Here is a 17,410-nt window from a genome sequence, read left to right as displayed (position 1 = left end):
GAGATGTGTGGTTTGCAAAAGCACCGAGATCGTCCTGTTGCTATTCGGTCGTTCCAGCGATGGTGGCGATGCCACGTGGCCTCTTCCTGAAGCGACGAGCCGGTGATCGATCCGCGCGTGCAATCGCAGTGGTTTTGAGCCAAAAATATGCGTCAAAAATGAGCACATTCTGTTATTCTACAATCTTCGGACATTCCAAATAGCAAGCATGTTGTTTCTGCCAACACGTGAAGAGTTCAAAAAGCAGTCTTTAAGTTCATTCTGCAGGTTGGTAATGAGTTTCAGCCCAATGACCCGTCTTTTAATCACTGACGTACGCTGTTGACGCCACGACACCGTGTCGTCAATGCATTCCTATTCGGAGTTTTGTTCATGCTACCAGCGTAGCCTATTACAGCTGCATGAAAGCAGTGCAGAGCTCAAACACTTAGCTGATGTGCAGTATTTTGGTTATTTCGACTTTATTATAAAGCTCGAATGGCCCCATGGCTGCTGCTTCAAGCAACAGCTACATTGCCTCTTTTATTACTGCATAGGTGACCAACGTACGCTGCAGACGGACTATAATCGGATACAATTAAATTGGCAGGAAAGCGCCGTCCACATTCAGGAACATCGAACAGAATTCCTCCGTGAGAAAATATAGACAACTGGTGAAACTTTTCTGTTTACGTACACAAGCAGACAATCACGCGTCAAATTTGTAAGCTCAAGGATTTTGACGTTTCTGGCTTGTTTGATGCAGTCCAACATTGAAAATTTGATTTTGATCACTGTTGTAATTGGTAAGTGTTGTAATATTATGCTGTGGACCATGGCCAGTGTTACCAATTGCTGATTTTTTTTTTTCAGTTGTGTCCTTAGAAGATCAGCACGCAATAAATACACATACCGTATTTACGCGAGTAAGGGCCGCACTCGTGTAGGCGCAATATATAGCGTCAGACTGTCTGGGTCATTAAATTAGTTTATTTGCGCTTTCGGGTGAGTGCCGAAAGAAGAAGAAAATGAACGCGCAAAAAATTACACTTTAAAGTGTTCATCGCACTTCACCATGCTGAGTTCGCAAGTTTCAACACCGACGGGCTTTTTAAGCGCGCCATTTGCGAACTAGCGATTCCATGCTCATATCAATAAAAATTCATTTTCAGCCTGTAATGCAGCCAAACTCAAGCATAGGATCTTATTAATAACCAAGAATAATTTACTGCTGCTTATCTAGACTCTAAGAAATCAAACCAAATATGCCACAATGTCAAGAAGCCGCTTTGCTTCTATATAGAGACCCACGCTATGGCATCGGCGCCATCACCGCCTCGTCCGCCATGTCGCACTGCCGCCGCGCCACCTAGAGGAGCTGGAATGACTGAATTCGTGGTGAATTTTAACGCGAATTTCATCATTTCACAAGCGATTCCAACTGTTCTGGACGAAGTTGCTATCAGTGGTTTATTTTTAAAAATAAAAATTGCTGTTTAATGGAAGAAAAGATGGGCGCTGCTGCCATGCCAACCGCATGTGCTCTTTCTGTACTAAAAATGGCAGCGCACCTGAATTGTCATGACGTCACGTGTTTGAAAGCGAAAATTCCACACCTACTATGGTTTCTGGGAAAGTCTCATTATGCGCCTTACTTTTTTGTTTTTCTATATTTTATACACTTTTATGTATTGTGTATTTTATATATGTATTTATATAGCGCCCCTTCCGAGCGTTTTTCTGATTGAAATATGCGAGTTTTGGATGCATAGTGCAAGAGGTGCGACTAGGTTTGGCGCATACCGAAGCGTATCTAATTGGGAGAATAAAGACGGTTGAGGAACGCTTGACACATGCGAAACCGGCTCAGAAGCAAAACTGGATGATTTTGCCAGCCAGGCAATAAACGTTTGACATCACGTTATTTACACTGCGGAGATGTCTATTCTGGAGTAGGGGGCTCGGAAATCCGCGAGCTCCTTTCTGCAGACAGGGTGCACCCACGCTTACCCGGATCCAGTGGGCAGCACCTGCACTGGTAACGCGAACATACTGGCAGAGATATGCCTGGTCGGGAGGAGAATTAGAGGAAGAGCGACACTCGACCAAAGATACGTTAGAGAAGTGAAGTTTCGATGCAGATCCGACATATTCTGGTTTCACTAGCTTGGAGCCAAAGCCGAGCGTTGGCTTCGACCGGTTCTCATGACGTCGCAGTTGCAGTGCAGCAGGGGCTGAGCAGGAAAAGGAAGGAGACGGTCCTTTCTCCCCTTGATGTAGGCTGTTGCACTGGCATACATAGTTGTCCGCGAGTATAGCGTGAAATCGCAAGTGACTGGCAAGTGCCTTAGTGAAAAAAGGTTAATCGCTACGTCTTGACAATCAGTCTATGCCATTAGCCCTGTTTACATGAACCCGATAGTGCTGGGTCGATTCGGGGGTCGAGTTGAGCTTCGTCAATCGAACTCAACCACTGCGTGTTTACATGAACTCGATTTTAGCAAATCGAGATCGGTTCAGCTGTAGCAACACCAAGCGTCGAGCAAGCAGTAGCAGCCTCCAAGATTGAGGCACGCCATCGCTGTATCGGAGGTGCGAAGGCGCACATGGAAAGCATGTTCGCATTTTTATCCTCTTCCCTCTCAATAACCCTACTTTTCGACCTAACAGCGTTTGCAAGCATATCGGTTCAGGGTCGAGTTGAGTCACCTACCCCTTCCGGCGGAATTGACTGGACACGACCCGTCGACTCCCGGCTCGGCGTGCGTACCAGTACCGGTTTTCAAACAACCAGGCGTATGGGTTCATGTAAGCGCCGGCCGCTATCGGCTCGAGGCCCTCCTATGAGAAATATTTTTTGCAGCTTCATTCTTGACTTGTATCGACACCTGGGTCACTGCGCCCTTGCACTGGGCAAGGATCAATGCTGTTTTCCCACACTGTCCTGAAAAGGGAGCCTCCATCCTGTTTTGGCACTAATAATGCCTTATTGTGTGGCAGCCGGGAGGAGAAAGGGGCGGGGGGGGGGGGGGGACTTTTGGGTGTGGCCTTGCATTCCACTTCCTTTCCGCACCAAGAGCTCGAGCAAAAAAGAAACGCAGAAATCGTTTCCGAATACCGCCCAAGCAAGAAGAAAGGAAACAAAGAGGTGAGGTCCGTCCATGTTCTGAGTAAAAACCTGCGCGCACGAACACAGACAATGAAGAGGCTGGTGGTAAAGTGTAGTAGCGACAAAATATTCTGACACCAAATGAAGCCACGTCGCTCTAGTTAATATCGGCGCGAATTTCAAATCCCCGCAAAAAATACATACACAACTTTCAGAGCCTGTAAAACGCAAATAATACGCTCGATATGAATGAAAATTGCAACCTGACAATCAAGAAAGAAAAAGGGAGGAAATGTTGCAGACGAAATTCTGATATTTGGCTTAGTTTTTTCACGAGATGACATGAAAGACCGACATATCTAAAACTGCAATTTTTCTGGATATTTACCTCTGATTTGTAAAAAAAATGAAACTTAAAAAATTATGTCTGCAACATTTCCTCCATTCATTAAAGAAGAAAGTGCTGCTATAGACCTCATGAAAATTGATCCATTTTTAGACACGTTACACCTTCTGAAAGTTCCCATGTATTTCCTATGGACATTGTCACTGGTGAACCCTCTTAACACATTTAATGCTATCACTATTGGGCCAAAAAACTTAATACAGATGAAACTCAATCCAACGACACCCAATTTTACGAATTTCCCAATCTAACAAGGAAATTTTGATTCTCTGTCAAGTGCCCATAGGGTTTAATGTGCTTTATAAACCGATATAACGAAACACGCGACCAGTAAACCCGATTTATCGAAGTTTTTCCAGAAATAAATGATTAAAAAAAATGTTATTCTCACTTATTTTGCCCATGATGTCTCGCAGTTTGTTGGGAGCGTGCCAGCAGTAATATCTGGCACGCTCCCAACAAACCATATGGCAATTTCAGGCAAGAGCGATTCGGGCTGCTTTCATGGACTTTTCATACGCGCAGGCACGGGTTGCCGGCAAATGCGATGCAGCGGGAGCTTTTGTGTGCCACTATGTTAAAATTAGTAGATTTCGAAGGGCGGAAAAATTTCCGCCGGGGTAAAAATCTAAAACAAGCAGCTCGGGAGAATTTGATGAAGAACTTGGGAATCGATCACTTTATCCTGCAGACTACAGCGGCGTGCAACAAGAGCAGCAGGAAGAGGGGCAGCGAGAATTACAAATTGGGATAAAGCCAGGCAGTGCAGGAGCGAAAAGGACGAGAACAGCACTAAGATTACGAGGCATGGGCAAAAACGCTTTGGAGGACGTGGGAACTCACACCAAAAAGGTTAGGACATCCGAGGACTTTCCGGCCAATTACCCGCATTTGTTGCATCTACGGGAAGAGAGAAGAGGTCTCACAAAGCAGTGGAGGAGGCAGAAGCTAAACCGGAAACTAAGGAACAGAATAGCAGGGCTTACGGAGCACTACGCCTCGAATTTGGCCAGGGCTGACTGGCACAATCTCTGCGACTCTTTCAATGGGAGACTTAACCTGAAGATAACCTGGTCCGTATTGAGATGCCTGATGGACCCAGGAAACAGCAAAACATAGGACAAAGCAAATCTGCTGAAGGCCACACACAACTTCAAGGGGAGCGAAAGGGAGCTCACTGCAGAACTTAAAAGGAGATGCATACAATCGGAGGGTGTTCGTCTGGACATGGCAGAATACACAGGCACACACAATGAGAAAATGGACAAGGAGATCACAAACAAAAAGATCACAACGAGTGCGTGCCGCACTCATGGACATGAGGAAGGATACCTGCCCTAGTAGAGATCAGGTTACCACCAAAATCCTAGCTAACATGGACAACCAGTTTTTGGAGGCTATCACTGAATTGTTTAACAAATGCTGGTTGTAGGGAAAAATTCCTGAGGAATAGAAGACGGCAGAAGTTCTGTTTCTTCCGAAACCCGGTGAAGAGATCAGTATCGATAATTTGAGGCCAATATAGTTAACGGCAAGTTGATAGAAAAAGTTATATATAAAAGAATTAACAGACATTTAGATTGAACTGGCCTCTTGCCAAACATGATGGCAAACATGAGACCAAACTTTTCAACTCAAGATGTACTTTTACACCTAAAAGAAGAAATCAAGAAACCTAGAGGCAGACCAGAGCAATTCTAGGATTAGAGACCTCAAAGGTGCATTTGATAACGTCAACATGATATCATACTCAAAAATTTACAGGACCGCAATAGTGGTGTAAGGACATATAATCATATCAAAGAATTTCTCTCGAACTAAAGAGTTAGGCTCAATGTTGGAGAAGTAAAGTCAAGCTCACATGACTGGGAAGTAGGGGCCACACTGTAGGGGGCAATGCTGTCCCCTTTGCTTTTCAACACTGCCCTATCAGGACTACCGAGTAGGCTGCACAGCATACAGGGTGTTAAGCATGCACTGTATGCTGATGACATTATGATTTGGACATCCGGAGGGTCAGTTGGGAGCATGCAGGAAAGATGACAATGTGCGGCGGATGCGGTGCAAGAATACACAAATAGCTGTGGACTCCAATGCGCACCCAACAAATCGGAGTTACTAATATTTAGGAAGAAAGGAGACTCTGACCCTGTTTTATAATTTGTGGGGGGAACGCAAATTCAAGAGGTGCCACTTGCAAAAATCTTAGGTCTGTTAATAGACGCCAACGGCAATAACGCGGAAGTGATAAGGCGATTGCAGGCAACGGTTAGCAAGTGGCAAGAATGATCAGTAGGGTATCCAACCGCAAGCACAGACTTAAAGAAAAAGAAACCATAGTTAATGCAGGCTTTTATTGTGAGCAGGATAGCTTGCACAGCACTTTATCTGAAATGGAAGAAAAGAGAGACGAACAAGATGGGCGTCATAATGCGCACAGTATTAAAAGAGCTCTTGGTATCCCGATCAATGCAGGAACAGAAAGAGTACTACACATGGGCATTCACAATACTGCAGATGAAATTACTGAAGGCCATTCGATGTCGCAGAGGATATGGCTGTCAGGAAGCAGAACAGGAAGGATATAGACTACGGCTCCCATGCATTTGGTCTACAGAGGAGAGAGAGGACTTGGGAGTTCAGCTTAGAAGCAGGGTCGAGGTGCAGCCCATTCCAAGAAATACGCACCCCGAAAATCATAAGAAAAGAAGGAAGGCTAGGGCGAACACCATCAAGAGAACATGGGGTGCGATGGAAGAGGCAATTCAAGTGGACACAGCAGGACTGGTCAACGGGATATCGAGGACAGCATGCAATTCGATGCCAGAGAATCGCCTAGGCTGAGGAAGCGGCGAAAGCTTTAGCAACGGTTTCCAGGAAGGTCTCGTGTTTAACTACGGACTCCCAGGCTGCAGGTCGTAACTATACAAGAGGAAGGATTGGTAAACATGCAAACAGAATACTCAGAAGTAAAGAAGATACAGACTTTAAAACCACACTCATAAGGAGTCCGAGACACTCCGGGGATGTTGGAAACGAAGGCGCTCCTCGGAAGGGCTTGCCACTGTTTCTTCGGCATCTGGCAGGATGAAGCGCCGCAAAGCAAGCACGCAGAAACACAGGCACGACCTAGAGAACGAGCGACTTGCAAATGTTGAAGAGGGCAAGCAGGAGTGCAAAGTTGGGCAGTCCAGTGTAGAACTGCACCATATCCATAGAATTTATGGTGAGTGGAATGGTTTTTCTTCCGTCTGCACGTTTTGCTCCACTGTTCGCAACCTCATATACAACGAAATTGGTGCTAAAGTTCGTTATAAGCTGGTTCGGGTATACTGAATTATTCCATATAGCGAACAAATCACCTTGAATCACACTGTTCATTAAAACTGAGCTTAACAGTGTCAACAAGTGGCTGGACGTGGCCTTTGTCCGGCTTTCCCGAGCTGCGCAGTGGCCTGAACGCGAGATGCTATGAAGAGAGATTTAATACACCTTTCACACGGCCAGTTTGAATGGGCATCAAGTCGAGGGCCTTCGAAATTCTCAATCACCATCAAACTTGAAGAGGTTGCGCCGCTGCTACATGGAAAATCTCAATGGCCATTGAAATGGTTCTTGTGTCTTACGCCAAGCTTGTGTGGTGCTACAATTGCTACTTTAGATTTTGTGCAAATTACAAAAATATTTTATAAATATACACTAATTGCAGGAATACACGCATACACGCATGTCGTTTAAAACCGTTTTAGTTGCACGTATGCGACGGACGCCGCGCGCTGTTCCTAGCGCCATCTACTCATAGGTGCAGACACTGCTGTAACCACTCTAACACAAGACGAGTCAAAGCCAAGCCAGTCGAACTACGTCGGAGCGCTGTTACCGCTGTGAAGCTGGCGGGCAGGGCGCCGCCTTGTTGTCAAAGCTACGTGCGCAAGCAACGCAAAGACCGCAACGTAAAAATTAAAGCGCTTAATGTGCTTAAAACCAGACTGATACAATTTTAAAATTATTGAACAGACTGCTTGCGTTAAAGTTTAGGCGAATAATGATTGTTCATGCTTTTGTAGCGTGAATCTATCGTGTATGAAAGTGCGCTTGGCGCCGCTCGAAGCAAGGCTAGCAACCTTAAGCAGCGGTCGAAGGCCCTCCAAATCTCGATGGAGTTCCACGCTGCTCCGTTGACTCGACAGACTATTGACTCGATGGCCAATGAAACTGCCCGTGTAGCAGCGCTCAATCGCCTTTGAGTCCATAGACTATCGGGGTTCGAGGGCCTTCAAAATGTCCATGTGACAGGGGTATTACTATGCTTCTGGCAGAACTTATATTCTGACAGCAACAGTAATCGAGTTCAATCTTAATACTGCTGTCACATGGGCACTTTATATCGCAATCAAGTCGATCGGAGTCGAACTCGATGCAGATCTGGCATTGCTACACGGCAAATTCAATCGCGATCGACCGTGATCCTGCTCAACTGCATGGAGGACAATCGAAATGTCGCTGCGAGCCTCGTTCCCAGGCTGTACGCCAACTGAAACAAAATGTTCACGCTAAAACTGAACAGTACTGAAATATTTGTCATTGAAAAAAAGTGCAAAATTTTAAAACAGCATTTTTTTACTTGTGTTCTTTGATTTGCAAAGCAGTGTTCATACTCTTGACACCGTATACCTGGCATGTCCGTTTTGCCAGTGGTACACAAACGTGACCCCAGCTATGCTACTCCATCCGCTTGCAGAGAGAGAGAAAAAAACGTTTACTGCATAGGATGTTTGGGTGGGCCCTCATTCCAGGAGCCCATTAGCTTTTGCCGCCACTCTTGCCTGGTTCACCAACGAAAGCTAGTCCTCCGAATGTGAGCTGAACAGCGCCGCCTCCCAGTGCTCAGTCGGTGGGTTACCGATTTTTGGTATAGCTGGGCTTTTCTGGCTCATAACGAACTTTAGTACAAATTCGTTGTATATGAGGTTGTGAACAGTGGAGCGAAAATGTGCAGACAGAAGAAAAACCATTCCACTCCAAAAGTAATTTATTGCCAAGAAATGTACACCTATATGCAGTTGGTAGCATTTTTTTTCCAGAACACTGTGTGTACCTCCATCAATAAGAACCGCATTTTCAACACGTGACATCATTTTAACGAACTCCTGTCCACTTCCCTGTATTCTCTCACAGCATCGTCATAGCATACTGGTAGCAGAAAGTGCATTGTGAAGCATCAGGTGAGAGCGGTCATCTCCCATAGTAGTCCAGAGGCAGCTCCTCTGGGGTGGCAGCAGACACCAGCACACCCAAAACAATTAACGCGTTCGTTAGACATCGTTAGCTCGGTGACCTGACTGAAGTCAGCGTTCCCTGGAATGGTGCAGATAATAAGCGTGATCATAGTACCAAGAATTTCTTCCAACCAATACATTTCTCGCCACTAATTGGAAACCGGAGATTTGGGCCAGTTGGTAAGTCACGATTTGCAGGTGGGCTCCATGCGAGACACATGGACAAGAGAGGGACACAGGACGAGCGCTAACAGAAAGAAACGGAAGCAGAATTACGAGCTCAAGGAACTGAATGTGCAAGCAATCTGAACCAAGATAATGTGAGACTAAACGACGAGAAAAAATGGCATGGAAAGTAACGGGAAGCGCCTCTTCTACCTTCAAGCAGCAATACACAAGAAATTATGCAGCATTTAGAAACATAGATTCCTTTCACGACAGAACAGTAGACGCGTCACTCACGCACTTATCGCTTCCTAACCTATGAATAAATGAGGCCTCAAGGAGCTCCCTTGCAAGTTGTCCTTTAGAACGGCCAAGAACTTTTGTTTTTACAAAAAGTGGGTGACATTTGCAGCTCAAACAATGCTTAGGCAGCCTGCTAGATTGAGATGGTTTAAAAGAAGCAGCGTGTTCCCTTAGGCGTTCATTGAGGCAGCGTCCGGTCTGCCCTATGTAGGATTGGCCACAGCTCATAGGGACTTCGAAAACAGCACCAACCTTGCACTCAACGAACCTGGTTACATGCTTGATGCTGCAAGTCAGTTTCTTAGAGCTTCGGCTTGCCAGTGTGCAAAGATTTGACAGTTTTCGAGGTGCCTTAAAAACGACGCCCACACCAAACTTGCTTGCTATCCTCTATAGGTTATGAGATACGCAGTGAATATAAGGCACCACCACATATTTCTTTTCTGCCTGGCTTTTATGGCAGTGCTGAAAACAAGTTCTCTCTTTTCTCGCCTATGTAGCTGCTTAAGCAGGCCTTCCGCTACAGTCATCAGCACCAAAACAGGGTAGCCAGCATTCCTGAGGTGATAACCTGAAGTGCACACCTCGATTCCACTAGGTGAAAACATGACGTGGACAGCGCAGATCTAGTTAAATGACAGAGATGATACTGTGGTACACAAGTTTTGAATCTAAGGAATGATATGGTAGAGGGTTTTCTTTGTACATGGCATATAGGCCCAACATAAGTGGCTTGTCATGTTAAAAAACAATCTTAGAACTAAAAATTGAACCGTCATTTTGTGGTAGTTAAAACGTAAAATTCATGAAATTGGAGATCGCAAAAAACTGCTCCAGGACCGAGTCAGCAACACGAGCAATGTTACCAACCCTTAGTTGTAAAGGGACCAGAAAATTGTCACCAAATCTAAAAACATGGGCCACACAACCATTACTCAGATTCGAAATATTCACTTTGAAAAAAAAATTGAAATAAAATTCCTATTCGCTTCGAAAAACCACCATGTATTCACACATGCCTAGAGGTACTCTTATACCAATGAATTCAGAAAGAACTATAAACCTACAGTCAACTCCCAAAAATTCGAACCCGCTTAATTGGAATTTTCGGTTCATTAGAAGTGAAATGCTGGTCCCGTCAGTTTTGCATGTAATCCTGTAGAAACTGCATTAACACCTCTTTTTGTCTTATTGAGCTAGTTGGTGCATACCTGAATTGGTGAAAAAATAGAGCCAAACCATGCAAACCACAAGAAATAATGAAGACAAAACACAGGTGCCTGTGTCTCATTTTCGTTCTTTCTTATGGTTTGGCGCTATTTTTTTCGCCAATCCTGTAGAAAAATTGCTCGATAACTGGAAGCTAGAACCCCACAGTATCGTTTAATTAGAAGTTGCTTTACAGCGAAGCTATATACCTCTACTGTCGAAGGAAATTTTCGTGTGGCCGTCATCCTCAGAAAAAAATCCCAGGAGTGGACAAGTACCTAACAGCATACAAATGATATATCACACTGATCATAAATGAGTCGTAATATAAAAAAATGAAAACACAAGAAATATAAAAATGAAAAAGAAATAAAAATAATGAATACAAAATACAACATAGAAATCATACATCATGCTGATCATAAAGCAGCCCTAATAAAGAAAGGAAAGAAAAATGTATAAAAATAATAAATAAAAAACTTCAGCTTGCTCTCTAAGAGGGGACGCTGTTTGCAGCCAGAAGTCCAGGAAGACCATCATCCCTTCAGTGCAACACCTTGCCCCATTGGACAATTTAAAGAAAGGAAATGACACCTGTCCCACATATCTTGGTGGACACCTGAACCGTGCACTGTAACCCAAAGAAAATGAAATGAAAATTGGTTTTAAGGAAAGGAAATAATGCCTGTCTCACATATCTGTCCAACCCCCTTCATAGGGTGGATTAGAGCCACAATTTTTTCAGTCAAGAGACCCAAGGCAACCATCATTTTCTAACTGAATGTGCAATTTTTCAAATGCCACAGCAGCTCCGTGCTGGTGTCATCACCATCACAGCAATCCGCAGCCAGGACAAAACTTGGTCCAAGCAGGGAGATTATTCTTTGCTACAGCTGCCATAGGCACCCACACAGGAAGCCTGGAGATGTGTGAGAGAGAAAGCGATTAAATGAAAGGAAAGATGGACTAGGCAGGAAGCATGTGTCCAGGCAGGCCAGCCACATCACTTGTTACTTTCCTCCAGTGTCTTTGTTGCAGTGTCAGCAGAACTTTGGCTTGCTTGTTCACAGATGTTCTAGGCTCCAGATTTCCAATGAAGTCGCATGTCGATAATCAAGGCAACACACAGCTCTTATCCCAAGCTTGCAGCTCTTATCGCAAGCTCGACCTGGATATGAAGTCGAGGTTTTGAAAGAAGTAGAAAAGGGAAGCACCTCCAAGCAAGACATTGCATGGAGGTACGGAATCAAGCCCAACACGCTTTCCAACTTTGTAAAGAACAAGTGCTCAATACTGGAAGTTTTTGAGCGCGACCAGCTCAAGACGTCTCGGAAACAAATGCACACCGGCACCTACCTTATCGGTGCTACTTCAGAACATCCCTCTGCTAGCTTATCGGAGGAAGCGCGAACGAGTGAGCCTGACAGCACTGATATTGGCAAAACTCTCGGTGACGTCCACTTCTGAAGAATACATCGCCGCAGATACCGCAGTCGAAATGTGCGGTGCGTTTACAGACAGCGAGATTCTGGAGATTGTTCAACTCCACGACGAACCAAGCCAGGAAGATGTCGATGATGACATTGAAGACGAGCCGCAATGGATGGCTACCGATGCGGCTGCCGGCCTTGCCCCCTCACATAGCGCTTTTTTGCCACAGGAGGTAACGTGGAAAAAGCATTAAGCACATCTACAGTTAATGCGGAAGAAGTGTTAAGCACATCTATAACTTGCAGAACTAGCTTTCAGCCGCGCGGTTCGGCAAGAAAAAGCAGAGCAAGATGACGAACTATTTTTCTTAAGAAACTCGACTTCGCGACCAATAAAGATGCTGTTTTTGTGCTTTGTGCTTAATTAGAAGTTCGTTTATTATGAAGTTTTTTGCGGTCCCCATTAACTTTGCATTTAATGGAGTCAAGTGTATGCTGTTCATTTTTATAGCCGAGTCGAACATGTGAAAATTTGTGAATAATAATGTAATTTCTATATATTTCAGAACTATGATGCTTCAACATAACTGAACATTTTTATTTGATGAGGTACCTCAAGAACAATATATATAGCATAGCTACGCATGGCAGGGTTCCGGCTAGAGCTCCATTTTAATCGGAATCAAAAGGCATTCAGGAAAAGTGCCTTACTGGCCCAAAAAAAATTACCTAATTATGCTTCAGTTATTTTCTCATAATATGGGAACAAACTGAAACATAGCGAAACTAATTAGATTTTTGAAAACAGAAGGAAGAAATATATACACCCACAAAATTTCATTACGATGCCGATCATCGCACAGGGCCTCCAAGTTACCTCCCACAACCTTTGGGAGATCACCTCATACCTGTGGTAGATCTTCTCTTCAATGGTGCCTGCAGTGAGCAAGCGGTAGATGGTGACATCCCGGCGCTGGCCGATGCGCCACGCACGCTCTCGGGCCTGACTGTCTGTGCTGGGGTTCCAGTCTGGATCGTAGATCACCACCCGGTCGGCCCCCGTCAGGTTCACCCCAAGGCCACCCACCCTTGTCGTCAGCAGGAACACAAACACCGATGGGTCCTGGTGATGGGTTAGGGTTTTTACAGCACAAGTGAGTGCACACACAGTGCCGCACATGGAATGGCACCCACCGCATTGAACTTGTTGATGGCTGGCTGCCGGGAGCCAATGGGGGTGGAGCCCGTCATCACCATGTAACTGTAGCCCTGCTCCTGGACAAAGCGCTCCAGTATGACCAGCATCTGCAGGGTCAGCCAACATTCGGCCCAACAGCTCTCACATAGAACATCTGGGCTCAAGTCAAGGCCCACAGTGCAGAAGCACAAAGGCCACCAGTCTGCAACATGCTTCTGACGCAATGCCGTCTCAGAACCTCTTGCAGGGCACAATGAGAAACCCTGGTTCAATTCATTGTGAGCGTTCCATAAAACGGCCTACGCCTTGCAAATCTGTTGCTTTCGTATGCTCACGGATAATGCATACAACAACCCACATGCCAAACTACACTAGCTGGTAAGTCACTACAACAGCATCATGGTGCTTGTGCTCAAGGTCATGCTGGCCCTGGTCGAGCTGCAAGCACACCTGCCACATGAACCCTGCATTGTGCAAAGCTAGTGGCACCCTGGCCACTTGCAGAGGATCCTGGGAGACCCCTCGTGGCTAACCAAGTCAAAAGACCTCGTGCTTACGCAATGGACAGAACGGCAAACGACACATCCTTTGAGTGTGTCATCATTCACGAAGCTGCCGGGACACAAAAGAGCACAGGAGTAGCACCAAACCTGTCGGCTCTGGGTGAAGAGAAGCACACGGTGGTTCTGTTTCTTCCATAGCTTGAGCAGGCCCTCAACGACAGCCATCTTGCCTGAGCGGCCCGGAAAACCATAGCGCATCTCCGGAGGCAGCGTGCTGGTGTCCACATTTCCCAGGATCTTGGGACCCCCATCGTAGAGGTCTGGGTGGTTGCAGATCTTGCGCAGCTGGATCAGACCAACAAAAACCTGCCCAGAGGACATTATCATTTTCCGCAAGGTCAGCCACCAGCAAAATGTTGGTGAGATCGAGGTATGAGCTACCTGATCAAATCATTTACGATGTGCAGCTGTACAATCATTCAACGAGAGGCTGCCGACACATTCTAAAGATCAATAAATCAACTTGTGAATAGTTGGTCTCTTTTGCCTCTGCTTCCTGGTTGTATTTTGCTGCCTCTTCTTTAGCAATTCCCAGTTTTGTTTCTCAACCTGCTAAGCTCTCCTTTAAACTGTGTGTTCCCCTTGCCAAATGCCCTGGTGGCCCTGTAAGATACAGGTGCCCACATAACAATTACAGGGTTGCGCTTAAGTCTGCTTATGAGCGGAAATGCGAAAGCCTGTCCCTGTTTCACCCCCATTTTACATTCATTTATTGTTATTTGTTTTTATTATTTTTATAATGGTTTTATTTGATTTTATTTTGCTTTGTTCACTTTTATTTATTGTTACCATTTTTTTCTTCCCTTTTTTGTATCATTACAGAAACCATCATCATCAGCCTGACTATGCCCACTGCAGGGCAAAGCCCTCTCCCACGTCTTTCCAATTAACCCTGTCATTTACCAGCTGCACCCATCTTATGCCCGCAAACTTCTTAATCTCATCCACCCACCCAACTTTCTGCCGCCCCCTACTATTCTTGCCTTCTCTTGGAATCCACTCTGTTAGTAAGGTGTGGGTGCGGGCTAGTTGGTACTGCATTGTAAGATGAAAAGTGCGAAAAAAACACACGGACGCAAAGAAAGACGTCATTTGCCCGCATTTGTTCCCTCACCCACTCTGCCCGCTTCTGGTCTCTTAACGTTGCACCTATCATTTTTCTTTCCATGGCTCGCTGCACTGTCCTTAACTCGAGCTGAACACTTTTCGTTAGCCTCCACGTTTCTGCCCCGTAGGTGAGTACTGGCAAGATACAGCTGTTTAATACTTTTCTCTGGGGAATTATTGTTAAACTGCCTTTCATGACCTGAGAGAACCTGCTATATGCATTCCACCCCATACTTATCATTCTATTTCCCTCTCTGGATCCGGATCAGCCGCCACTACCTGCATTAGATAGAGGTATTCCTTTACCACTTCCACCACCTCGTTGCCAATTGTGAACAGCTGTCCTCTTCCTAGACTGTTGAACATAACTTTGGTCTTCTGCATGTTAATTTTTAGACCCAGCGTTTTGCTCTGGCTGTCTAACTCATTCATCACGATTTGAAGTTCATCTCCTGAGTGACTCAGCAAGGCAATGTCATCAGCGAATTGCAGATTATTTAGGTATTCTCCATTTACTCTTATTCCCAACTGTTCCCAATTCAGGCCCCGGAATACCTCCTGTAAACCGGCAGCGAATAGCATTGGTGAGATCGTGTCTCCCTGCCTGACCCCCTTCCTTATTGGAATTTTATTGCTGACTTTATGCAGGACTATGGTATCTGTGCAGTTCCTATATATATATTTTCCAGTATTTTGACATGAGACTTTTCTACCCCCTGATTACGCAATGCCTGCATGACCGCTGAGGTTTCCACTGAGTCGAGTGCTTTTATCGTAATGAATGAAGGCTATATACAGGGGTTGGTTATATTCTGCACATTTCTCTATCATGTGATTGAGAGTGTGAATATGATGTACTGTGGAATCAACTGTTAATTGACAGTTCGTGCAGACAACTTCTGTCCACAAACTTCCGTCTACAACTTCCATCCTCGCTACTCATAAGCCAAGAAGGGCTTACGCCTTTGTTACACCTTTCTTACGCCTTTCATACCCTTTCTTACCTGCCCTAAGTGTTCCTTTACCATTTCCAGCACCTCGGTTCCAACTGTGAACAGCTGCTCTCTTTCTAGGCTGTTGAACATGCCTAGAAACACACAAGAAAGGTTCTTGACACAAAAAGAAAGAAGTAAACAGGACGGGCACTGCCTTTCTTTCCTTCTTTCTGTATCCTTGTTTTTTTTGTAGCACTGAAAAAACTTCTTCAAGACACCTAGAGCATCCTGACTGAAAAATAACTTCTTGGTTTGGTTTATGGGGGTTTAACATCCCAAAGCGACTCGGGCTATGAGGGACGTCATAGTGAAGGGCTCCGGAAATTTCAACCACCTGGGGTTCTTTAATGTGCATGGACATCACACAGTATACAGGCCCCTAGAATTTCGCCTCCATCGAAATTCGACCGCCGTGGCTGGGATCAAACCTGCTTCTTTCGGGCCAGCAGCCAAGCGCCATAACCACTGAGCCACCGTGGCATTGAAAAATAACTTCTAATTAAACAATACTGTAGGCTTCTAACTTCCAATTATAGAGCTATTCTTTATAGGATTACATGCAAAAATGACGGGGCCAACGCTCCACTTCGAATTAACCGAAAATTCCAATTAAGCGGCTAAAAGATGACCCATGTGGCGACCTACAACAATGCTGATTCGAAAGAATGTCTCATGCTTGTGGTGCTTTCGAACGAAGCTCTGTGAAAGTCAGAACCTGCCTACGCTGTTTCTGTGCTGTTTTGTTCACGACGTGACCAGTCTTTATAAGCAGGATGTAGCAAGCCTACCTCACCAGCCAGCTCAACCAGTGGCTAACCCAAAGCATCACAGGATGAGGGCATGATCTCAGAGCTATCCAGAACACAGGGGAGGGTGCGGGGGGGACACTGTCAAACAGGCACAATGCAGCCATAGTCAAGGCGATCCCATGGAGCATGCATGCTGAGTAGAGCAAATCCTTCACGAAAAATATGGAAACCTCACACACGTCAAATACACACATGCAGCACAATATGCCTCCCGACGTGCAATCGCCGCTTGTATTGTTGACCACACATTGCAGATGGGCTCAGCCACCCCCGCACGAACCTCCAAAATCACAGAAGCAGAGGAGATGGCCATCGCTCGCGCAATGGCCTCCAGCTGCGCAAATGACAAAACCTATGGCATGTCGAAATTACGCAAATGAACACACATCAGCCAACACATGCCATATTTCAACAACGTGAAAATGCCAACTTTTTGAAACAGTACTCATCTGGACACCAGTGGCAATCAGGGTATGCACGCAGTAGCCCGAGCTCTCACTAACCGCAAGTTGTACAATAGAATCCTTGCCTACCACCAGCTAAATCGGCAAATCTAGCCCCCATTGCACAAGAAGCTCATGCAGGAAGAAGCCGCAGCCTAGAGACAGCAGCAGACAAACACATGCCCACACCTGCATTATACCCACACACATGCCTGCTATATGGGCAATGCCCCACACTTCAACACACTACATGGGCTTGCCAAAACATGCAGGTTGCCCCGAAAATCCCAAACTCACAACCTGAGCCATCATCATCAGCCAGGCACATGCCTTGTTTGTGTACTCCAACATCCCATACACTTTTCTATATGGCAAGGCAGAATCTGGTGTCTCTAACGCTGAGCTCGTAGTGCAC

The 17,410-nt window shown here is 45.5% G+C and overlaps 1 protein-coding gene across 3 annotated transcripts in view; it reads right to left on the bottom strand.

The window, feature by feature from the left end:
* Window positions 1-17,410, bottom strand: part of LOC144102109 (DNA excision repair protein ERCC-6-like) — a 243,715-nt gene that overhangs the window by 54,212 nt on the left and 172,093 nt on the right. For all 3 annotated transcript variants that reach the window (XM_077635397.1, XM_077635398.1, XM_077635399.1), the window contains exons 14-16: window positions 13,729-13,947; window positions 13,075-13,185; window positions 12,789-13,003 (exon numbers count right to left, since the gene is read on the bottom strand). In XM_077635397.1, coding sequence (XP_077491523.1) covers window positions 12,789-13,003; window positions 13,075-13,185; window positions 13,729-13,947 — 545 coding nt within the window. The remainder of the gene's footprint in view (window positions 1-12,788; window positions 13,004-13,074; window positions 13,186-13,728; window positions 13,948-17,410) is intronic.

This window comes from Amblyomma americanum, chromosome 8 (assembly GCF_052857255.1).
Source record: "Amblyomma americanum isolate KBUSLIRL-KWMA chromosome 8, ASM5285725v1, whole genome shotgun sequence".
In the NCBI taxonomy this organism is placed as follows: domain Eukaryota; kingdom Metazoa; phylum Arthropoda; class Arachnida; order Ixodida; family Ixodidae; genus Amblyomma; species Amblyomma americanum.
The sequence above is the reverse complement of the archived record's forward strand: the minus strand, read 5'-3'. Positions and strand labels throughout refer to the sequence as shown.